Genomic DNA, 26,426 nt, shown 5'->3' on the forward strand with positions numbered 1-26,426 from the left:
CCACCACCAGGCGCAGCTCCCCGCCTCACCCACTGAAGTGAATGGGAGTGCACTGCGCATGTGCGGCCACCGCTCCCATTCATTTCTATGGGGCCAACAGAAATAGCGGAGCCAGCTATTTTCGGCGGCTCCATAGAAATGAATGGAGGACGGCTGCGCATGTGCAGTGTGCCCTCCTTAACTTTCTCCGCTCCGTTCTGCTTGTAGGTGCGGGTCCCATAGGTGGGACTGACACCTATCAGACAATGGGGGCATATCCTAGTGATATGCCCCCATTGTCTAAGATGGGATAACCCCTTTAAACTTGTGAGTTTTGGGGGAGTTTCTGCTTGAATTTCTTTGCAGGATGTCAGAATAGCCTCCCAGAGCTCATAGATCTTTTGCATGAGGATACTCCAAAGGTTCTCAATAGGGTTGAGGTCAGGGGAGGATGGTGGCCACAGCATGAATTTATCTTTTTTTATGCTCGTAGCAGCCAATGACTCAGAGGTGTTCTTTGAAGCATGAGACGGTGAATTGTTATGCATGCAGATTAATTTGCTACGGAAGGCACAGTTCTTCTTTTTGTACCATGAAAGTACGTGGTCAGTCAGAAGTGCTATATACTTTGCCGAGGGTATTTTCACACCTTCAGGGACCCTAAAGGGGCCCACCAGCTCTCTTCCCATGATTCCGGCCCAAAACATGACTCTGCCACCTCCTTGCTGACGTTGCAACCTTGTTGGGACATGGTGGCCATCCACCAACCATCCACGAGGACCATCCTGGGTTGCACACCACTCATCAGTAAACAAGACTGTTTGAAAATTAGTCTTCATGTATGTCTGGGCCCACTGCAACCGGTTCTGCTTGTGAGCACTGTTTAGGGATGGCGAATAGTAGGTTTTTGCACAACTGTAAGCACCTAGACGATCTTACACCTTGAGGTTATTGGGACTCCAGAGGCACCAACAGCTTCAGATATCTGTTTGCTGCTCTGTAATGAAATTTTAGCAGCTGCTCTCTTAATTTAATACATTTTTTCTGGCAGAAACCTTCCTCATTATGCTTTTATCTGCACAAACCCATCTGTGCTCTAAATCAGCCACAAATTTCTTCACAGTATGATGATCATGCTTTAGTTTTCGTGAAATATTTACCTTGTCCAAGGCATTGCACCATTTGATGCTTTTCAGCAGCAGAAAGATCCTTTTTGTTTCCCATATTGCTTGAAACATGTGGCCTGCTTAATAATGTAGCATGTCCTTCTTAGGCTACTTTCACACTAGCGTTCGTCGGTCCGCTCGTGAGCTCCGTTTGAAGGGGCTCACGAGCGGACCCGAACGCCTCCGTCCAGCCCTGATGCAGTCTGAATGGATGCGGATCCGCTCAGACTGCATCAGTCTGGCGGCGTTCAGCCTCCGCTCCGCTCGCCTCCGCACGGACAGGCGGACAGCTGAACGCTGCTTGCAGCGTTCGGGTGTCCGCCTGGCCGTGCGGAGGCGTGCGGATCCGTCCAGACTTACAATGTAAGTCAATGGGGACGGATCCGTTTGAAGATGCCACAATATGGCTCAATCTTCAAGCGGATCCGTCCCCCATTGACTTTACATTGAAAGTCTGGACGGATCCGTCCGAGGCTATTTTCACACTTAGCTTTTTTTTGCTAAAATAATGCAGACGGATCCGTTCTGAACGGAGCCTCCGTCTGCATTATTATGATCGGATCCGTTCAGAACGGATCCGATCGAACGCTAGTGTGAAAGTAGCCTTAAGTAGTTTTCTTATAATTGGGATCACCAATTTTTATAATTTGGAATGCGGTGTATATGATTGTTTTATTCCTTACTCAACACAAAATTCTTAAACAGTTTCTCATATACTATTCAATCTCATTAATACTTACAGTACATGAGTGAATCTGGAAAGATGAGGTTGTCTTCCATGGGGTTCTCACAAAAAGAGAACCCCTTTACATGACCTCTTATGTGCATAATTGATGTAGATATAACAAAATGGTCACTGGTCAATGTCTTTCCCTTACTAACAAAATAGTTTTGTACACTACATCTTGCTCACCATTTCCTTTTAGTAGTGAATGAGACTGAATAGACCTGCTAGAGCAGTCCTCCAGTGTGAGGACTTGAATTCACTTCATGAAACCTTATAAATATGACTATAGGGGAGAATAGGTGATTTCGGTCAAGTTTTATCTAAAATATTCCTTAAAAAGTTGACTTATAAGATGCAACCCCTTGAAGAGTGCAACCCCAGGGGCTATTAACTGATCACCATATATCCTGCTCATGGCAACCCCAGCAAACAACTGAATTTGCCAAGTTGTGGCCAAACAGATATTTCCCCAGCAGTGCCGCTACAGCTGAAAGGTGCTGCATATCAAGCACTGCTTTAAAGGAATGGCCATTCAAGTAAATCAATGGTGGCCTGAGTTCTCCAGAAGGAGTTCTAACCAATATTCTTCATATCATAAACTATCAGAACCTCAACAAAACCCTAAAGATGTCTACTCAGAGACATCCCATTTAAAAATCTGTCCACAGGAGTGATCAGCTGATCGCCAGGTCTAGCTGTTTGCTTAGGGAAGTCACAACCAGCCTGGTATTTCCCCTGCAGAACCTGCGGCAGAGCCACTTCAGTATTATACAGCAGACATTCATGTGAAAAGCCATCCATGGAATAAAAGGACAGCTTGAGTCCTCCACAACAGGAGCCACTTAGTCCACTGTTGACTCATAGAGGGGTGTCCAGAGAAGGAAACTCCCCTTTATGATGTCAAGTTGCACTAATAGGACATATGGACAGGGCTGATATTCATGAGTGGAACAGCGGCTGCTGTGCGCCGCCGTTCCCCTGCTTACCGCCGTGGTCCCGGGTGCCGTGTTCTGCGGTGATCTGCTGCCAGTGTTTCTTTTCAGCCCTTGTCAAAGCAAGCTTGCTGCTAGTTTCCTGCAGAATTTCCTTAGGGGCCGTCACGCGTCACTTCCTGTGTTTTATGGGTTGGATCATGTGACCTCGCCAACCAATCCTAGCTCTCCTGCACATATATAAGTGCCTCAGGATTGTCTCACCTGTACCACCTGCCCTGACCTATTGTCTGACTTTGCCTCTGCCTCATCCTTCGGTCCTGCACGTTGCTCCTGGTAACGTCTCAGTCTGTACCTCTGGTACCTTTCTCAGATACCTCCTGGTCCGCCTGGTCCAGCTGCCTCATGCGCCTATCCTCCTCAAGAGGTAACAACCTGGTGTTCCCCTCGGGAAAGTCTATCCCCACCATCAGGGGACTGTGAAGATCGAGGGGTTCACTTAGACAACACCCTTAGAGGGGGTAGGGCACGTGGCACAGTGGGTTCACACCCGCTGGTTCGTGACAATGAGACATCATACTCTTGTCAAAATTAATATCTGGACAATACTGTGCTACACACTTTCATTAAAGCTATCTGACAGGTACCTAAATGCGTACAAGAAATTAACGAAAACATATATGGAGTTATGATGTTAGTGTACTTGCACAATTCTGTATAATGTGGCTGTATTCTAATGATATGAATATGTCACACATTAGGTTACCTACATTACCTAATATACAAATGAAGTTAGTCAAAGCTACCTCTTAGAAATTTGCTGTTGAACAACTGTATTTATTCGCTAAAATTATTATACAGTCCTGCAACTAAAATCTTCTTTTAAGCATTGTGTTACAATTTTACAATTTCTGTTTTGAGTTCCATTGTATGCAATGTGGGCTGGTTGCAGGATACTGGTGGTGTGTATCTAGGGCCATGTATCGATGCGGTGGTGCACATCTGCCTCTGTCTTATGCATACTGGCCACTGATACTTGTGGTGTCCCATTGCATTCCGTGTGGGCTGGTTGCCGTAAACTAGTATATATGTAGCTAGGGCCATGTGTCGGTGTGGCAGTGCATATTCGCTATTCGCTTCTGTGTTGTGCGTACTGGCTGTGGAAACTTTGTGGTGTGAACATGATGATCGAGTATTATATCTCTTCTTTCTGTCTAGCAAGACACAAATTAATCACCTCTTGATTGCTGGGTGTTCTGTGTTCCATGTCGAAGTGAATCCCTCTTCCTGTCTGTGTGCATTTGCAGGTGTTTTGGGTTAATGAGCTCAGGTATATGTTCTGTCTGTTTATCCCGCCCCTTGCCCGAGAAACAGCTTCTATATCTGAGTCTGTAGTTCTGTTTCCCTGCCCAGTCCTTGCCAGTCTGCATGTCTGTTTTGTGTCTGTTTTCATGTCTGACCGTACCCTTCCTGAGTTTCTGCTGTGGTCGGTGTTATCCTGCATGTTGGTCTCAGTTTAGTTCTGTTCATGTTTTGTCATCCAGTCTGGTGTTTCTGCTCTTGATCCAGTCTGTCTATTGTGGTGTTCCAGAGATCTGTGTTTTAGTCTTAGCACCTGTTCAGACTATGTCTGTGGTTTGGTGTGTATCCTGGCCCTGCCTGTGTTCCCGATTCCTAGGGTCAGCTTTCTAAGTACACCGGGACCATCCGATGAGGTAGCGGTCTGGTCACTAACACACTGTGAAGTCCACATGCTTGAATAGTGGTTAAAGGGTGAAAACTGAGGAGGCGCCAGAATAACGCCCTTAGGGTTTGGCCCAATGTCAAACCAATAACTTGGCTCAGTGGTTCCACATTACTACTGATCTGTCTTGATCCTAATCAGTGGATCTGTAGCACATTTGTTCACAGGTGAATGGAGACTTCTCCAGTCTAACTGCAACAAACATAATGTAGTACTGACCATAAAGACCAGACATCAGATCCTGGAAGACCACGCACAGGTACCTGTATATGTTTTTACTTTCACGTTGCATTGTTTGGAGACAGCTACTTTTGTACATGCAGCAATAAGGGGCATGGGTTTTAGTGTGGTCATATTAGTAGGCATGGCCTTAGGATCCTTGCATGCTGTGCGTATGGGTCCCACAAAGATAAATCTAGGGCTAGCACAGGGGATTAATATTTAAAAGGTATGTCACAAATGATTAATCAACAATTAAGTCAGTGGGCAGTATAGCAAACATAACACCCAATAACAAAGACATGCGCTCAAAAGTAGTCATCCATTTGCTAAGAATTCTAATATGTAAAACCGCTACAAATACACTCTAAGGGTTTAGCACCAGAAATTAAGAGAATAGTCTAAAACATAGTGTATACTGCACATACACCGCACCTGCTCTACCTCTGGTGTCGCCACTCGTTTCGACTAGATCGCTATCCTTCATCAGGGATTCAGCTGTCTCTGATAAGACATGGAAGAACCAATCAATATTCTGTAGATAGTGCTGTTACTGCCACGGTGATGTAAGGTGGAACTGGATCTGTAGGACCCCCGCTGAAGAATGTGCAGAAATAGTATATTTTTATTGCAGCTCCCTTCCAGTGAAGTACATCAGCTTAACAGTTCTGGTAGCAAGGGTGTCCAGAAACTGTGGGCTACACAGCAGACCCGGAGGCAAAAAAGGTGCATCCCCAACTCAGTGTGGTAACTGGAAAGCGTTCCCCGGGTCAATACATGGCTTTCTCAGGTCCAGTAACATAGTCTATAAGGCTGAAAAAAGACACCCATTCATCCAACTCCCTTTACAGCAAACAATCTGTTTATGCAAATTACATGGGTGCCTCCTGTGCTCTGAAGGCCTCCCTTTCGAGTTTAGCAGGAAAGAAAGGGAAACACCCTGTTATCACTAGGCTGGGTTCCAATAGTGCAAATGTGGTGGTAATGCTCCACTGTCACCTTCAAAACTGTTGGAGTCTCTTTGTCAGGGACTCACTTACCATTTCAGCTCTCACTCCCTCTGTCTACCGAGTTCCCATTCCCTAAACTGCCTGGCCTGGACCAGTCCACTATAGTGCTAAGGTGGGCCTGTGTGATCTCAAACTCCATGATCCACAGCCGGCAGTAACTCGCCCTTTGAGAGTTGTTTGCCCTAATGTCAGCAAGGTAGGGTCCACTCCTGACCTCTAAGGCTACATCACATTATTTGCTTGACACACTCACTCTGTCTCTAGGTGCCAAAACTAGTCATATACGAACACCCGCTAAGCCCTCCCAGTGAATTCCATGGCGCAACACTTTCACACCTAGATTCCTTGTACTGTGCAGATGACATAGCCTCCTGTGAGACTGCGAATAGGACCCACATTCCCTTCCAGCATCTAGGAAGGGACACGAGCCAAATCTAGACTATGGGCTACCAGCCTCCCTCCTTGGGAAACAAACACAAACACCACACAGGCATCAAAGCAATTACTGTAACCACAAACCATACAACATATAAACATAACTGCAGATGCATGCCACCAATGCACCCCCTTACATCACCACCATAAGCCTATATATTCCAAGTGTACCAGATTCCATCTGTACAAGTCTGCACTGAAGAGTATGTACTATCCCATAATCGAAGATGTGAATAAAAATATTACATTCTACAAATAATCCCATTACAGATTCCGGATTTACTATCTAAGTGTAATTTGCTAGTTGCTCTAGACAGAAATGTGTATGTGACACCTGTACTATGTATTACCGTAATACACTCATTAAAGGGAACCTGTCATGTTGAACCTGGTTTCTGAGCTGAAGGCAGCAGGTTACAGAGCAAGAGGAGCTCAACAGATTAGGTAAAATGTGTAATTTATACATTTAAATTCCTGCTTATTCTGGGCTTTGAAGCCCAGGAGGCGGACCTATCAGTGATTGACAGCTATATCTGTATAAACAGTCAATCACCGATAGGACCGCCTCCTGGACTTCAAAACCCAGACTGAACAGGAATGAATGAATTACAAGTTATACTGAACCTTTTCCCACAAAATGATATATCACTCTGCTCAGCTCCTCCTGCTCTATAACATGCTGTTACGCTTTGGTGTTGGAGGAAAACACCACATCAAGCATAGGAAGGAAGGGGGGAACTGGGAATCAGGCCTGAGAACTAGGGAAGGAAGATGGACACCTTCTAGTGAAAACCCTAACCAAAATCTTGACTACCAGTATGAACAGACCCCAAAGGTGGGCGAGTTCATACGCAGGAATAGCTAGAGTCCTATCTAACCCTATAGGACCCTGGTACTAACGGCAGGGACGAGACTACCTGTTCCTCCAAAAGGAAGGACGAACAGGAGTCTTCTTCAGGCCTAATACAAATAGTAGGGAAATGCAACACACAGAACCCCAAAAAATACAAAGGGGCTCTGGAAGCTCCAGGAACTCAGCCGAGATCCAACCACAAACTATCCACAGGCACAGAAGCTATAAACCGCACAGCAAAGTGGGAGAAGCAACTATAAATAAGGAAGGTTAAATGACCACATTAGCAAAACCTGGAGGCAAGGGACGTGGCCATTACCAGAAACACCACCGACACCTATGGATCCAAGGAAAACCTGTCAGATCAAACCACGTGTTGCCAGTCTCACAGATCTCCTGTCAATCACTGTCGCCGGGACGTCCGTATGTCTCTACGTCTGTGACACATGCTGCCTGCAGATTATACTGCATTTTCAAGGTGACCGGTTCCCTTTAAACATCTTACAGGTACAGGACACTGCACTAAACATACCAAGCTATCAAATAAATGTTCCAGGAGGTAGGTGTAGTTTAACATAAAACACACCCGGTAGACTTATATGACACACAATAAATGAAATGCCAACTCTTACAATGCTGCTGTATAACTTTTACTCTGTATAACAGGCACTCTAAAATGTAAGACAGATAAGATCTAACTTCACCCTCTGATAAATGCTGCTGTCTGTGTAGCCATGAGGCACCTATCACACATATACATTAACAATTAGGTGGAAAACCTACAAAATGTGGCATTTGTTCACCTTTTCACAAGGTACATGCACGTGCTGACATTTATTCAATATTTTCTGACTACTCAGCTACTGACATTACCTATATCGTGTGCCACAGCATTTAGTGAGAAAACCTGAGCTTAGTGTAGCGGTGTCCAATCTACCAGATCCTGTTTTGTGAAAGAAATGCTGCTTAGATTGTAACTGCCTGTCATGGTAGTCACTGGGAATGGGCTCATTTACTTATTCTTATTTATTTTATGCACTTACTGTATATAGTGCTGACATATTCTGCAGCGCTTTACAGTAATTGGCATTGGGCTGTCGCCAATGGGGCTCACAATCTAAGGTCCCTAACAGTATGTCTTTGGGGTGTCAGAGGAAACCAGAGTACCCGGAGGAAACCCACGCAGACACGTGGAGAACATACAAACTCCATGCAGATGATGTCCCTGTTTGGACTCAGACCTAGAACCCCAGCGCTGCAAGGCACCAGTGCTGCCCATATCATTAAAAGCCACGTGCTGCCCATATCATTAACCACTGAGCCACCGTGCTGCCCATATCAACCACTGAGCCACCGTGCTGCCCATATCATTAACCACTGAGCCACCGTGCTGTCCATATCATTAACCACTGAGCCACCGTGCTGCCCATATCATTAACCACTGAGCCACCGTGCTGCCCATATCATTAACCACTGAGCCACCGTGCTGCCCATATCATTAACCACTGAGCCACCGTGCTGTCCATATCATTAACCACTGAGCCACCGTGCTGCCCATATCATTAACCACTGAGCCACCGTGCTGCCCATATCATTAACCACTGAGCCACCGTGCTGTCCATATCATTAACCACTGAGCCACCGTGCTGTCCATATCATTAACCACTGAGCCACCGTGCTGCCCATATCATTAACCACTGAGCCACCGTGCTGCCCATATCATTAACCACTGAGCCACCGTGCTGCCCATATCATTAACCACTGAGCCACCGTGCTGCCCATATCATTAAAAGGGGTCTTTTGTCAGAAATGAAGCAGCATCACATGTATGGATGTCAACTCATCACCAGTGGAACACTTTAGTTTTGGTGTTGGGTGCCCCATTGAGACCATTGATGGGCTACAGCATTCACGTGTTCTCCACATGATGTCAATGGCGGTGCAGGGATTCAACAGAAAGTAATGCCATTGCCTGTCTTTGACCAATTCTCAGACAACCCTTGTAACATCCAAGTCATTCAGTGTATCTTTTGTGGTAGGTTGTGAAAGAGGACAGGCTTGTATCCAGAGGCCAAGTCCTGATATGAGACATATCATGTCAGGTACAGCATATCGAGAAGTAGGATCCTATGTACATAATAGTAACTGCTTTCCATTGAAGCTGAAAATTCATCTATAATAGATATGATATATGTCAGGTTTTCCTTGGCAACTTTTCCACCGCTGTACAGTCTCAGTTTTACGGTATAGAATAGAGTAAACCTTCACAGGGACTATGTCATAAAACTGGGACTGCACATGCCGTGAGGGACGTGTATTCCATACGACATGAGCAGAAAAAAAAAGAAGCATTCAGATAATTAATTGAAGTTCATTAGAATTAGTACAAAACAAGGAAGCAACCAGACTTCTTTTTACCTCGAAGAGATCTTTTGTAAAACATGTGAATGTTATGGTTGATCTGACCTGTTTCATAGAAGAATAAGAAAAGGAAATTATTAGATTGTACCTGATAATGAGTGTTTCCTGCAGAACATTTTGTTTGTATAAGGGCTCGTTCACACGAACGCGTGAAGCCCGTGCCTGTGCTGTGGACTGCAAATTGCGGTCCGCAATGCACGGGCGCCGCCCGTGGGGCAGGCGCATAGGGATCGCAGACCCATTCACTTGAATGGGTCCGCAATCCTTCTGTTCCGCAAAAAGATAGAACTTGCTCTATCTTTTTGCGGTGCGGAAGCACGGAACGGAACCCCAGAAAGCACTCCATAGTGCTTCCGTAGTGTTCCGTTCCGTTCTTCCATTCCGCATCTCCAGATTTGCGGACCCATTGAAATGAATGGGTCCACATCCGTGATGCAGAATGGCCACGGAACGGTGCCCGTATATTGTGGGTCCACAAATGCGGTCCGCAATATGGCAACGGGCATCACACGTTCGTGTGAACGAGCCCTAATTCCTAACAAAGTTGATTGATCAAACTCAAGAGTCTTATGGATCGCACCTGATACCAATAAAACTACAGTCCCTGCCATAAGGGTGAGATACCATATGTCTGATTATCGGAATGGAACTGGCATAAATGGGGCAATTATTTGTAGACTAAGGCCCGTTTCACACGAATGTGTGACGTGACCCGCACTGAATCCTGACCCATTCATGCGCAGCCGCCCTCTATAAATTTTCTACGGGGTCGGCAAAAATAGCCGCGTAGAAATGAATAGGAGCGGGGGCCGCGCATGCGCGGTATGCTCCCATTCACTTCTATGGGGAGCCGGCTTGGTGGTGGCCAGACCGGAGTCCTCCAGCCACCACCTTGCGGGGCTCCGTTTTCGATATAGGCTCCTAGCGATATGCCCTCATTGTCTATGATGAGACAATCCTTTTAAGCCTACTTTCACACTAGCGTTTATGCTGGTTCCGGCAGGGTTCAGCAAAAACGCTTCCGTTACTGATAATACAACCATCTGCATCTGTTATGAATGGATCCGGTTGCATTATCTTTAACATGGCCAAGACGGATTCGTCATGAACTCTATTGAAAGTCAATGGGGGACGGATCCGTTTGCGATTGTGTCAGTACAGAAAGAAAACTGCAGCATGCTGCGGTTTGCTCTCCGGTATGAGAACGGAACGGAATGCATTTTGGAGCACTCCGTTCTGTTCAGTTACGTTCTGTCCCCATTCACAATGAATTGGACAAAACTGAAGCGTTTTTTTCCGGTATTGAGACCCTATGACGGATCTCAATACCGGAAAATATTAACACTAGTGTGAAAGTAGCCTAACCCTTTCATGACCGGGCCTATAAAAGGCCTGAATGTCCAGGAAACTTTTTGTGATTTTGTGCACGTGTTGATTTGTTTGACTACCAAAATCATTTTTGCAATTTTTTTTACTTGATTCTTAAGACTTTTTATTAGAATTTTTTTTTTAGGTTTAATTGGAGGAAAACCGCAAATTCTTATAAAAAAAAGTAATTCTTTTTACGACATTTATTTACAATGGAAGAACTGATTGCATACTGTCATGATCTGGGGGACAGGTTCTATACTAGATGGAACTCTCTCCCTCTCTTCCTTTAGGCCCCTTTCACACGGGCGTTGCGGAAAAAGGTGCGGTTGCGGGAACATGCACGATTTTTCCGCACAAGTGCAAAACATTGTAATGTGTTTTGCATGCGCGTGAGGAAAATCGGCATGTTTGGTACCTAAACCCGAACTTCTTCACAGAAGTTTGGGCTTGGGATCGGTGTTCTGTAGATTGCATTATTTTCCCTTATAACATGGTTATAAGGGAAAATAATAGCATTCTGAATACAGAATGCATAGTACAATAGCGCTGGAGGGGTTAGAAAAATAAAATAAAAATTAAACTCACCTTAATCCACTTGATCGCGCAGCCCGGCTTCTCTTCTGTCTTCTTTTTTGCTGTGTGCAGGAAAAGGACCTGTGGTGACGTCACTCCGGTCATCACATGGGCCATCACATGATCCATCACCATGGTAAAAGATCATGTGACGGACCATGTGATGACCGGAGTGACGTCACCACAGGTCCTTTTCCTGCACACAGCAAAAAAGAAGACAGAAGAGATGCCGGCTGCGCAATCAAGTGGATTAACGTGAGTTTAATGTTTATTTTATTTTTTAACCCCTCCAGCGCTATTGTACTATGCATTTTGTATTCAGAATGCTATTATTTTCCCTTATAACCATGTTATAAGGGAAAATAATAATGATCGGGTCCCCATCCCGATCGTCTCCTAGCAACCGTGCGTGAAAATAGCACCGCATCCGCACTTGCTTGCGGATGCTTGCGATTTTCACGCAACCCCATTCACTTCTATGGGGCCTGCGTCGCGTGAAAAACGCAGAATATAGAACATGCTGCGATTTTCACGCAACACACAAGTGATGCGTGAAAATCACCGCTCGTGTGCACAGCCCCATAGAAATTAATGGGTCAGGATTCAGTGCGGGTGCAATGCGTTCAACTCACGCATCGCATCTGCACGGAATACTCGCCCGTGTGAAAGGGGCCTTACTCCACAGAGTTCTCCAGGCTTTTGGGAGAGCTTTCCAAGTGATGTTAAGAAACTGACATCATGGCATTATCATATATATCGATGGGACTGAGGCGAGTGTGTCATCTAGGCATTAGCGAAGGGAGTTGATATAAAAGACTTCTTACATCCTCCCCCTGCCCTTCATTCCTTCACCTCATTTCTCTCTAAAAACACTTAGGCCCCTTACAGACGCGCGTGAGTGGATTAGGTCCGGATGCGTTGCGGAAGCGTTTAGTGAAAAATGCGCGATTTCGCAAGCAAGTTCAGTCAGTCTTGTATGCGATCGTGTTCAGTTTTTATCACGCCGGTGCAATGCGATTTGCACGCGCGTGATAAAAAAACGGAATGTATACAAACAACATCTCTTAGCAACCATCCGTGAAAAATGCATCGCATCTTGCTTGCGGATGCGATTTTCACCCAGCCCCATTCACTTCTATGGGGCCTGCGTTGCTTGAAAAACGTTATTTGTATTTTGGCTTTTTACTTATATTTTAATTTATTTTTGGCGCATAATATGTCCCTCAGAAGATCATTAAAAGACCTCTGAAATACTTTTTTATTTCACTGTTTCCACTATAACTGGGGCATCCACATGAGCCCTGTGGGGGCATTACATACAGGCAGAGCTGATCAGGGTCTCCTTAGACCCTGCAGCTCTGCTCCTGCCCCTGACACCCCCAGCGGTCACGTGACCGCCGCTTCCTGCTCTCTCCCTGTGCTCCTGCATTGATCTTCTGCCGGCACAGAAGGCAGAAGTGGTAATAAACCGCTCCTGTATTCTCCTCAGGGTCCCCGCTGTGTCTGTCAGCCAGGACCTGACCTGTTCCTGCTAGATTGCAGGAGCAGGAGCTTTAGTCCCCAGCGCTGATCAGCTCTGGGATTAAAATGCTGCCTGCACGTGTATATACATGGGACGTATATACCCAGAGGGCAGTCGGGAAGGGGTTAAGCTAGATAATGATTGGATTAGGGTAGTTAGGGTACCTGCACACGTTGCTGATTGCTCTCGTTTTTTCCGCATGGATTCTTGGTTAGTGTAATACAGTGCCAGCAAAATGTATGAGATCAGTCAAATCCCATGTACACTTTGCTTTTTCGTTCCATGTGGAAATCGACCTGCCTGCGGATTTTGATAGATGAAGCATGTCAATACTTTGTGCGCTTCTTTTCGACCATTTCAACGCATGGCTGAGATCTGGCGCAAAACCGCATCAAATCCTCACCAAAAACTGCAAATAACACATGCCATTTTTGGTGTGGAAATGCACAGAATTTCTGCAGGACAGCCCACACCTGTGTGTAACCTTTTAGTACACAATGTGCCAAATGACGACTGAGATTCGAAGCCCAAAAAAAAATAACCATTGCACTTTTATGCTTCTACTTAATAGGTTTTACTTCCCAATTGGATATATTACGACATCTTAATCAAAGAAATTTAAGGAGACAGAAGAAAACAAGATCAGAAGCACGTGATGCTTTTAGAGTGTATTATACATCGTCCTCAACGTGACAGATTCTATATGTTTCCAGTACAAATACAGGTTTTAACAACCAGGAATCTAAGGAGGAATGTGGTTTCATTATACACTCCAAAACCAACACCCTCTCAGAAGGTGTCCACATAGACGGAAGACATTCGTCACCAGATTTAGACACAAAGATACTTTTACGATCCAACAATAGCAACAATCAAAAAGCATAACGCCTTTAAAACCTGAACGTCCCCTTTTACATTGAAGAGGAATTACTCGGTGAGGTCTTGACCCCTCAGTCCTGGTAACCTTGGGTGGTGCTTATTTTTTCACTAATAATACCACCATAGGCTACTAGATTTATAAATTTAAAGGTTCAGGTTCGAAGTGGTGTCATGCATTATACATTCAGTGAATGTATACATGCAGAGAGATTTCTGCATGATTAGGGCTCGTTCACAAGAAACGTGTGAAGCCCGTGCTGTGGACCGCAAATTGCGGTCTGCAATGCAGGGGCACCGACCGTGGCCCAGCGGCATGGGGATTGTGGACCCATTCACTTGAATGGGTCCGCGATCCCTCCGTTCCGCAAAAAGATAGAGCACGGATCGGAACCCCAGAAAGCACTCTGTAGTGCTTCCGTAATGTTCCGTGCTTCCGTTCCGCATCTTCAGATCTGCAGACCCATTGAAGTGAATGGGTCCGCATCTGTGATGCGGAATGAACACGGAACGGTGCCCGTGTATTGCGGATCCGCAAATGCGGTCCGCAATATGGCAACGGGCAGCACACGTTCGTGTGAACGAGCCCTTATGCTGATTTTTTCCAACTCAAAATCATATTGAAGAAGAGTTTGTCTGCAGAGGATTTGCCGCTTATATGCCTCAGTTAAGCATGTCCAGTGTTAGGCTTCTGATCTGTAGGAATGACCCTTTTGTGACCACAGACATGTATTATACTGGTGGAAAGCTTGACATGGGTCATCTAACACAATGTTCCTAAACTCCAGTCTTCAGGGCCCACCTATGGACCTCAGGACTTACCTCAGGTCTTCATTCTGTGGGATATTCTCAGATCATGACCGGCAAGTGGCCCTGAAGACTGGAGTTGAGGAACACTGATCTAACATTCCTAAACACGTGTACAATAAGACGCTCATTGGAGCTGATCCTATGCTCATACTGTTCCTCTGCAGAAAAAAAAATAAAAAAATAAAGTTCACAGCCCATGCACAGTAAATCAACAGAGCCCTATGAAGGTTTTATTTCTCATGGACAGCCTAGTGTGATCACATCCAAAAAGCAAGTGATTCACAACTATATATGCCCTAAGCAGTAGACTGCCAACGAAACATCTTCAAATACAACCAGATTGCCCATTAACATTATGAGTATCTATCATTTACCCTCATTAGTATCTAGGTTTTCACTCGGACAGCTTAGAAAAATAAGGACACTTAGGCCTCTTGCACACAAACGTGTTTTTTTTTCCATTTCCGTTCCGTTTTTTGCTTTCCGTATACGGAATCATTCATTTCAATGGATCCGCAAAAAAAAGGAAGGTACTCCGTTTGCCTTCCATTTCTGTATTTCCGTTCAAAGATAGAACATGTCCTATTATTGTCCGTACAGTATATAACAGTATATCTAAATTTAAGCTAAAAGGGGCAATGAAGAACAGATTCCAGTACTGCACGCTTCTTTATCTATGGTTGTAGAAGATGATCAGAAAGCCAAATGATCAGCAAAGCAGGAGAAGAAGAAAATCAGGTATAATAGGAAATGAAGAGTACAATCAGCTACCATGAATTAGCAAGTTCAGGGTAAAAGTGATTTTGGAATGCTATAATATCACCTCTAAGCCTTACCATTCCTCCTTTGCAAATTACCTCATAATAATTAGTTCCAAACTCATTGTGCATCTGGATTAGAAGGGTTAGTGGCAATAGGTCTACATGTCCCAATGTAACGGACGATTGTTGGGAAGGAAGTGTTCCTTCCAGTCGGCTGCTCGTTCACTGAAGGAGAGGGATAGCTATTGTGATTGCTTGTCCCAATGCAGAATCATTGTTTCTGGGCAGCAGATCACTGTTTAGACAGCACAATCTGCTGCCCAGAAATTGGTGTGCCTGCACGAACGACAGGAACGCCCAATGAACAAGCAGATGATAGGTGGAACATTTAGATGGGCAAATTGTCAGGAACGAACGGGATTTTAATATTGATGACCTATCGATGCCGATAGCAGGCAGGACCCCCGCCGATATGATATTCATGACCTATCCTGAGGACAAGTCATCAATATTAAAATCCAGGAAAACCCTTTCAATTCACCTGTGGCGGTGCTGTAGGGGAACTGAACACTTGCTGCCAGCTTTTGGTGCAGAATGAGGCTAGGTGAAAGTTATCAGGGCAGCAAAAGAGATAGCTCATGGGTCCAGTAAGTGCACCTAAAAGTGGAGGACCTCTGTACAAAGTAGACACTATTGCTGCAGTAGTTGCAAATCTTAAAGTGTAACTGCCATTCTATTTTTATTTTTGTAATGTGTAGCGGCAGTGATGTTAACCATTTTTGTAAAATACTTTAATTACTGGAACTGTACATTTCTATTAGAAAAATAGCTGTAAAGTGGCCCATTTTGAGCCTTAGCAATGCTCCTCTGTCTTCTGTTTACATAACTGTGGAGACTTGCTAACACTGACTGTGTTATGCAAACTGAAGACAGAGGAGTGTTGTTAAGGCTCAAAATGGGCCACTTTAGAGATATTTTTTCCAATAGAAATATATGATTTCAGTAATTAATGTATATTACTAAAATGGTCAGTGTTCTGCCCAGCAGGGTTAGAAAATGATTCTACTTCATTCTGCCAGAGTCTTGGTAGTTCTCAAGTGGTTAGTGTGGTTTTCACACCATCTAGCGGTGTTAAATGGTATTACACTTTGTTTTTCCTGTTACAATACTACTGCATTGTGGGTGGTGCACTGCATTGTGGGAGTGCAAAGCATCCTGGGAAAGAGAAGTCTTCAGTCCCCAGGACACATCAGCAGAGCTGTCATTTTGCATATCTCCTTCTTAAACTCTACCATCCTTGTACAAGCATATCTGGTGAGAGATCTATCTTCGTTTCAGGCGCATTATGTTATGCAGAGCTGTTCAGCTAGTTGTAATTGTTACTCAGGGGGTTGTTACTACTAGTTAGACATGTAATCTTATGTACACGCAGCCATTTTACCATATGCTTCAGTGTTAATGCAAATGTTATAGTACATGCTATCTATACTTTATACTTAGAAACTTAGAAACATAGAATGTGTCGGCAGATAAGAACCATTTGGCCTATCTAGTCTGCCTAATATACTGAATACTATGGATAGCCCCTGGCCCTAGCTTATATGAAGGATGGCCTTATGCCTATCCTATGCATGCTTAAACTCCTTCACTGTATTTGCAGCAACCACTTCTGCAGGAAGGCTATTCCATGCATCCACTACTCTCTCAGTGAAGTAATACTTCCTGATATTACTATTAAACCTTTGCCCCTCTAATATAGAAACATAACTTGCTATTTGTATTCTTGTAGTTTACCAATTAACAATCCTGTTTTACCAATAAACAAGTTAGACTACAAAGAACAGTCCTCTTATTTGGAAGACAGGAATGGTTTATGCTTAATGTCAGACTGCACACTGTGTGAACGTGTATGAAGACAGAACAGTCAGTATCACTGCCCCTATACAGCACAAAAATAAAAATAGAATGGCAGTTACACTTTAAAATACTGATAATAATTACAGTATTTGATACAATGTAGTAAAATGCTTACATAGTAAAAATTTGTCTCACATAGAAAACTTACCAGAAGTTGAAGGGTCTGTTCCTTTTGCTGCAAAAATAAAAAGACACTTGAGTTACAAGTTTGCCTCAAGAGGGCCCCATCTGCTTCTGAAAAGGAAAGCTGTAGTCCTTAACCATGCACTATGCTCTACTGGAGGAAATATCGACCTTAAAATGACAAATCAAGGTTTGGCCATTCCAAGTAAGTTCTGGTTTATATTAACAATATTCATTAATCCAGGAATAAACCTACATTTCCAACAAAAATAAAATAAAAGGTGCCCACGAAACCTCTGTTCACACTAGTGGCATGGCTTCTGCTTTTTACAGCTGTGCTGTATTCATACTGAGAGACCATAATGAGGTCCCACAGGTTTTGGTTAGGGTTATGGTGTTTTGATGGTATGAATGGCAGGGTGATTCTTGCTGTAGTAAATAGCACAACCCTCGCGGAAGGATCATTTACCATTGAAAGGTCAGGATAAAGAGCAGAATAGAAGGGGCATGAAAGTAAGTAAAAGTAAAGGTCTTAAGTTCTGTAAATACAATGATTTTAAGGACAACGGGGACAGATTTACTTATCAGTGGAATCTATCACATTTGTATGCCAATTTGGCATATAAAAGTCACAGATTTTGGCGCTAGTGCCGTATTGCACCAAAATGTGCAACTTTTTGCCATTTTACACCACCCTCACCGCTTATGAAAAGTGATATAGAAATGGGCCTGGTTTAGTATGGTAATGAGTTTATACACAGACTTATAATTATGACTCAAGTCGCCAAATAAGTTGCAAAAAGGCACTAGCTATGGGGTTGGGATAGGAATAGTGGAGAATCAAACATTGTACAACTTTTGATACATTTTGTGAACCTTTCAACAAATCTGATTTCAAAAGGCTGCATGTGGATAAATTCCCCTAGAGTGTCTAAGATTCACTTCAATGGGGCGAGAAGTTCTAATTACACTGCGCCGCATCTACAAGCGAGACAATGGGACGATAATTATGATGAGGAATTAGCTCTTGCACAAGTACCGCTACCTGTTCAGACAGCTGATCGGCGGGGGGTGCTGGGAGTTGTACTCCTGCAGATCTGATATTGGTGACCTAGCCTGAGGATAGGTCATCAATATTTACCCACTGCACAGCCCCTTTAAAAAATGTGTACGGCTTGTGTGACAGTATTTTGTCAGATTTGCACCAGTAAATCCACATCTTTTTCAAATTATTATATTTTACAATATTAATTTTGTTCTGGAATTATAACTGTAACTGGACCATATTGTACTGTAAAGGCCCCTTAAAATGACGGGTAATTATAGGGAAGGCGCGTGCCTAGGATTTCCTTGTGTAAAAATGCCTCCAATTACCTGTTGCTCGTTCACTGGGTGAAAGCTGGTGCAGTAACCTAAATCATTATTTCTGGGTAACACATTATTCTGTCTAAACAGCGATCTGCTGCTCGGAAACAATGAATGTGTATGGGGATTAATGAGCAGGCAATTATCGGGAACAAATAGTTTGCGTTGCTCTAACTTCCTCTAATGAGCAGGCAATTATCGGGAACAAACGGTTCGTGTGGCTCTAACTTCCTCTAATGATCTGTCATTTATCGGGAACAAACGGTTTGTGTGGCTCAAACTTCCTCTAATGAGCAGGCAATTATTGGGAACAAACAGTTTGTGTGGCTCTAACTTCCTCTAATGAGCATGCAATTCAAATGTTTCATGTAAATGGGCCTTAAAGGAGTTATCCCATGATTATTGTAAAAAAGGAAAATCCAATGTCATATATAGCATTCATACCTGGCCATCTATTTCTAACAAATTTAGAACTAGCCCTGTACCTCACATGGATCCAAGGCTCTGCCCGTTTCATTGCATTAGTTGCTCTGCTAGATTTATTTCTAGCTGATAGCTAAGGGGGTGTGCACTTTCTCAGTAGGTGTGTCCTTTCTACTGCAGCTGGTGGCAGTAGAAGGATGGGAATGAACATGTGCTTCTATCTCTGTGAACAGGACAGAGAAATTAGATAAATAGCAAACAGCAGGTGGCACTATACAGATAGATTTTAGTGAATATAGTGGCTATACTAAATTTTTTATTGAGTGCAATTACAAAAGTGTTCAGATCCAGATGTTGGTTTAAATATTTTAAAATATGTTTTGTAGGACAACCCCTTTAATTTAAGACCATAACTGCATGTAAAAGCAGTAATTGGTTATAAAGCCTTCAAAAAGTTGACATTCTCTTCCAGGCTTTTGCTAATCAGACTTTACAACGGTTTAAGGCTACTTTCACACTAGCGTTAATATTTTCCAGTATTGAGATCCATCATAGGGTTTTTAATACCGGAAAAAAACGCTTCCGTTTTGTCCCCATTCATTGTCAATGGGGACAAAATGTAACTGAACAGAACGGAGTGCTCCAAAATGCATTCCGTTCTCATACCGGAGAGCAAACCGCAGCATGCGGTTTTCTTTCCTTCACGGGATGCGGAGCAAGACGGATCCGTCATGACCCACAATGCAAGTCAATGGGGACAGATCCATTTTCTCTGACAAAACTGTTAACCCCTTTAATGAGTCATCCTCTGTAGGTAACCCAGTGATGGCACTCGTGTCACCTCAGTACCCAACATGCCAGTGATATGAACATTACTGGATAGCGTCTTATCAAGTAAAGCACGTAATCCAGCAAGATGCAAATAAAATATCCTTACAAAACACAAAACAAGAACTGTGGCCGACTAATGAGAAATATGATACTGTTCTCCATTTCCAAGTGAGTCATTCAGCCCCTAGTTAAAATCCAGAGTTTCCAGCTCGCCCTCCGATCTCGCCTGTCTGGTTCTGACTTTCCTGTCTAGCAGAACCATTTCTGGAATCTGGACAGCTAAAGGAATCATATAACTCGATAGGTTCCAGAGGTTTCAGATTAGGACCAAGGGCAATAAATCAAGCGTTAATTTTTTCTTTATGGTGGTTAGAAAAATTCCTATGAAGAAACTGAAGCTGACAAAACTCTCCTGATAATAGATACAATTGGATGGAAAGTACGAGAGCCATAAAGTCAAAGGGGTATTCTCGTCTCAGTGCGGCTATTTTCAGAACTTCCATAGCAGTGAATGGAGAGCAGGCTGTGCATGCGCAGTGTACTGTCCTTCACTTCAGCCCGTTCTGAAGACAGGAGCATCCAACAGAGGTGACGGAATATCCTAGCGATATCCCATCAATGTCTGATATGAGTTTGTCTTATTTAGTCTAGCAACTTTTTCTCAAAAAGGGATACACCATGGAAAAACAAATGCTTTTATTTGACTCCCAGCTCCCCTGCCAATCAGCTGTTCAAAGGCGCCCAGCACTCAGACAAGCAATGCACTAAAGTACAGTGGTTGTGTAATGACCCAGAGTGCCATTACCACTCTTTTGCACCTTGCTACTGTCTCCAATATGTTAACTTATGTCATCAGAATGTATTTTATTGTGAATAATGTGCATATTTATTCCTATGAAACTGTTTATGTTCATGTAATTACCTGGTTTATCACAAGATGGCGGCATTTCTGGCAGAGCTGTATTGTATAGAATAGAACCCTTCCTCCATTCTATTCCACTGTCTAGAGAGGCAGGAGTTTAGTTAGGAGTCAGTTCCAACCTACCCCCTGGGGGAGAGGTTGTGTGTCTAGCTTATCCCCTTCTGGGGAAGGAAGCAGGCCTCAGCCCTGCCGGACAGGCCCTGCCGGACAGGCCCTGCCTGTGAATTCTAAATGGTTGAATATCTTGGGCTTGTATTGCCTAAAAGCCAAGCTAAGGAAGCTTAAAACCATGAAGAAGTTTTCCTAGGATTACAGTGAGAGTCAGACTACAGAAAGCTAAGTTGCAGCCTACAACAGAAAGCTAAAGGAAAAGATTCCTATTTAAGCCAGCCAACATAGCAGAGCTGTGGAAGTTCAGATGTAGCAGAGCTGACAGTGTTTGCCTGCCAGAACTTCATGCCAAAGCTTGCTGGAAACCAAGACCAAGTCTGTATACTGTTTGGATTACCGTTTACTCAAGTAAAGCTGTATTGGAACTAAATACAAAGTTTGGACTCTATTATTCCTCCATCATCCAAGTTAATCACCCCTTTGCACTGCAACGGACGACCACGTCTGGGATCCAAGGATATCCAGGTAGGAGCACTGTGACACGTGCATACAACACCTTCAGGGACCTTTTAGGCCCACCTACACCACTGTGGTATTCCTAACCTGGGTATCAGGGTATCAACACCACTGTAGATAAAGGGGACTCCATGTACTCGTTGCTTCACTGCAACTGGCGTCACAACTACTTGCTCTATAAGAGGGATATATATCGTAAAAACCTCCTAAGGTGCAAGGGATACCCCAGACTTCCTGGCCACCGTCTGCTGCAGTTGTGGCTGGTATTGCAGCTCAGTCCTTTGTCATTCACTGGAATGGGACAGAGGTGCACAAAGGCCAATGGACATAACGTCACAAGTCGAAGAAGAGGCCTCTTCAACTCCAGCTGATCAGCAGGAGTACCAGTAGTTCCCACCAATCAGATAGTGATAAAATATGCTGAGAATAGGTCATCAATATACAAATCCCAGAAAAGCTATATTGGAGATATTTAAATCCCAGAAAACCCATATTGGAGATATTTAAATCCCAGAAAACCCATATTAGAGATATTTAAATACCAGAAAAACCCTATTGGAGATATTTGAATCCCAGAAAATACCTATTAGAGATATGGAGGAAGCAGACCAAGCAATATTCAGCTACATCTGTAACGTCCACAGTCGTCAATAGCAAGCTACACCTTTCCATTGAATTCTACCATCTCCTAATAGGTAAGGGTCTTGAGGATATACTATTTATGTGAGAGCCTCACAGCAGCCTCATATTCCTCAGTGCAGTGGCGTAACTAGAAATGACTGGGCCCCACAGCAAATTTTGGATGCAATCTCCATTCCTGTGGCTAGTCAAGATCGCTCACTCATAAGAGGCCCAGCAGCCACTCAGCCCATTTCCTACAGTGTCTCTGTATATAATGTTATATTACAATACTGTTGAGAGGGCCCTGACAATAAGTTCTTTTAGCCTTTCTCTTGGGTGGGCACCTTCTGAGTTGGAGCCCCAAAGCAACCGCTGCCCCTACTTTCCCTATAGCTACGCCCCTGCCTCAGTGTCAAAAGTAGAGAAAACCAAGAACCCTTAATAGCCCTGTCCCCCAACCACCACAATTTCAGGTCTACCACGTACATCCCGATTCCCGATACATTGTCAACTTCATTTATTGAGGGGCCTATCTTAAAAATGCAGACAATGGACGAAAAGTGTTGAGGGAGGTGTTCTCTGCCTTATTGCTAATACTAACAATATGATGGGCATGTCCAGAATTAAAGCTGTAAAGCCCGAGCAGGGAATATAGTTATGTATCTGTCAAATTAGAATATGTCATTTATTACCTAGCTCATTCCCTGTAACCCGACCAGTTTAGATCGTATCAGACAGCTGCCTGGTGATTCCCTAGATGGACATTAGATCATATCTTGATTGCTGCCTTGCGAAGTCTGGGATCACGGGAACACAAAAATAAATCCATCAAATGCAAAATGCATATCTCCCGACATTTGAATCCCAGAATGTAGGACATTAAGCACTTCTCTCATTCTGCTTGGAAACGCCCTAAAATAGCGTAAAACTGCCCTTTTTATGCACATCTGCAGAACATTATTCACTCATTAGAAAGAATACAGTACAAACAGACAATCATGCTGTTCCCCCCCCAAGACTGGAGAAAAGTTGAGGCAGCATCTGGCATGAACATGGCATTACCGCGATCACTCGCCTGAGCATATCGGCTATATTGATTATTTTTATACCGTGACCAGAATTACTCTTTAAAAATAATGTTAATTATCCATGGCTGACCATACTCAATGTAGTGTGGTAGAGAGATCCATATGGATCACTGCTAACTGCTAAGCCGCACCTGTATCCAGAAATTTGCAGCGATCTGCATGTGGATCCCATACGAGCAGGTTTCTTGATGCAGTTTTGGAAGCCAAAATCAGGAGTGAATCATAAAGGAGAAAGTATAAAAGGCAGATAGCACTTCTCTTTTCTGAATTCACTCCTGATGCAGAAACCTGATTATGTGGCCATACCCTTACGCTGGGTTCACACCTGAGCGTACTGAAAGGAGTGCTTTGTATGCGCGATTGTACGGGCGTTTGCAATCGCGCATACAGAGACAAGCGAACGCCCATTGTCGCGCGTTCCCGCTGAAGTCTATGTACTGGAACGCACGACAAGACACCCCAAAGAAGCTCCTGTACTTCTTGGGGCGTCGGGCGTTTTACAGCGCGATCGTACGCGCTGTAAAACGCTCAGGTGTGAAACATTCCCATAGGGAATCATTGGTTCTTGCCTGTTGAGCGTTTTACAGCGCGTAGGAACGCGCTGTAAAACGCTCAGGTCTGAACCCAGCCTTAGGGACCTGCAGGACAGCTGCAGAGAGACTGAAAATGCCCCTCATGGCCACACAGGATTTTTTGTGCGCTTTTGGACGTCTGGTTCATAAAAGTAAAGAAAGAGAAAGTAAAACGACTGATACGATCACTCCTCTTTTTTTGAATCCATTCTTGGTTTTGGTTTTATAAGCTGCATCAACAAATGTGAAAAGTGTGGCTGGTGCCCAGGCTCAGACTGGCCCACCGGGGAGCCGGGGAAATCCTCGGTGGGCCCCCGAACCAGCAAGCAGTGGGCACAGGGAGATGAGCGCTTCTATTGTGGAAGCGCTCATCTCTATAGTCATCTATCGCCGTTCTAAGGACAGCGATACAGATGGATGTTGCGGGCAGGGGAGAGACGTCTTCCTTCCCCGTTCGTCTCATAGCCTATCAGAGGCCGATGCGCCATCGCACCGCCTGAGCCGTACAGCGTGGGACACAGGCCTGAAGAGGCCTGCATCGCATCGCTGCCAGCATGATGGAGGTAAGTATATGTGTTTATTTTTTTTATATGGCACAATACAGGAGAGAACTGCTGTGGGGGGCACTTTTTACTGGCACATGATTGGGGGGGCATCTATGGGAGGGCACTTCTTACTGGCACATGATTGGGGGGCATCTATGGGGGGACTTCTTATTGGCACATTATTGTGGGGCATCTATAGGGGGCACTTCTTACTGGCACATTATTGGGGGGCATCTATGGGGGGACTTCTTACTGGCACATGTTTGGGGGGAACTGTGGGGGCATCTATGGGGGCACTTCTTACTGGCACATGATTGGGGGGAATATATGGGGGCACTTCTTACCGGCACATTACTGGAGGGCACTATGGGGGCACTTTTTACTGGCACATTGTGGGGGGCACTGTGGGGACATCTATCGGGGCATTTCTTACTGGCACATGATTGGGAGGCATCTATGGGGGCCCTTCTTACTGGCACATTATTGGAGGGCACTATGGGGGCACCTTTTACTGGCACATTATTGAGTGGCACTATGGGGGCATTTTATACTGGGACACATTATGGTGGGTACTATGTAGAAGGGGGAGAGAAGTACTATGGGGCCATCTACGGGGGCACTAAGAAGGGGCACTTTATACTTGCAAATTATGAGGGACACTGAGGGCATCTACTGGGGAACTATATATGGGGCATTTTATACTAGTACATTATGGGGGGCACTAAGAAGAAGGGGGAGGAGCACTATGGGGGCATTTATGGGGGCACTATATAGGGGTATTTTATACTGGCACATTATGGGGGCACTATGGGGACATTAGCTCAACTAGGGGCCATTAAAAGGGGGCATTTTTTGCACTGGCACACATTATAAGGGGGCATTTTTGTACTGTCACATTATAAGGAGAATTATTACTACTGGGGGTCATCATGGTGGGCTTTATTACTACTGGGCGTATATGGGGAACATGATTACTAGTATGGGCACTATGGGAGCATTATTACTTCTGGGGCAAAGTGGGGACTTTGGGGGCACTGTAGGAGAGCTATTACTACCATGTGTGCTCTAGCAGATAATTATTCCTATTGGTGGGACTTTTGGGAGCACAATTACTGTGGGGGCACCTTGGCACAGTATCAGCTTACCACAGTTGTTTTTTGGGGACGTTATGTTTACACTATTAGTGTCAGGGGCACTATTTGCTGGGCGCAGTTATTTTAGGGCACTGTGTGCAAACAATTATTGAAGGGGGCATTATCGGGCGGTAATACTAGCATTATCAGGTGGTTTATCTGTTTCTGCAGTATAGTATTGGGGAGCACAGCGGCCCAGTATTGGGGATGGTAGGATGATTTGTCCAGAAGATGGGAGGATGATGAAAAAGTAGTAAACTAAGATTTTTTTTTGTCAAACTGCACAAACGAGAAATTGTTGAAAAATGGTGGTCTGGTCTGAAAGGAGAAGATGAGGAAAGAGAACATCTACATCAAAGAGACGTCACTGGATGTAAGAGATATGGGGCTGTATTACCCTGTATATTCTGTAGTGATGGGAGGGTGGATATAGAATTTGGTCCACCCTGGCCCCAGACTTCAGGTTACACTGTGCGTGTTCTGAAATCTGGGGGCTCACACCCATCTACTGCATTATCTGTACTCAGAGAGTTATTACTGTGTTATCTGTGGTGTTAAATAGGACTGCAAGTAATATCTACTACATTATCTGTAAAAAAAATAAGGTGGGGGGCGTGGTCACAGGTTGGGAGGGTGGGCAACCAATGCTCTGCCACTGCATTTATGGTAGCTGTACGGTGGGCTCCCAGAATCAATTCCACTGGTGGGACCAAGGAACCCCAGTTCGACACTGACTGTGCCCATTTGGAAATCTGCATAAAAAAATTATTTAAAAAATGCATAGAAATCTGCACTATTTATAGTGGTTATGTGTTTTGCAGCCTCACATTAAAATCCACAGCAAATACCGTAGTCTGTGG

At 44.3% G+C, this 26,426-nt stretch overlaps 1 protein-coding gene across 9 annotated transcripts in view; it reads right to left on the reverse strand.

Moving 5' to 3' along the window:
- The window catches only part of ADGRG2 (adhesion G protein-coupled receptor G2), a 177,213-nt gene that overhangs the window by 101,870 nt on the left and 48,917 nt on the right, over positions 1-26,426 (reverse strand). For 5 of the 9 annotated variants that reach the window (XM_044283991.1, XM_044283989.1, XM_044283987.1 and 2 more), the window contains exons 4-5: positions 17,465-17,491; positions 9,484-9,531 (exon numbers count right to left, since the gene is read on the reverse strand). In XM_044283991.1, the coding sequence (XP_044139926.1) occupies positions 9,484-9,531; positions 17,465-17,491 (75 nt within the window). The remainder of the gene's footprint in view (positions 1-9,483; positions 9,532-17,464; positions 17,492-26,426) is intronic. The other 4 variants (XM_044283993.1, XM_044283992.1, XM_044283990.1 and 1 more) reach the window with 1 other exon arrangement.

This window comes from Bufo gargarizans, chromosome 3 (genome assembly GCF_014858855.1).
Source record: "Bufo gargarizans isolate SCDJY-AF-19 chromosome 3, ASM1485885v1, whole genome shotgun sequence".
Lineage (NCBI taxonomy): Eukaryota > Metazoa > Chordata > Amphibia > Anura > Bufonidae > Bufo > Bufo gargarizans.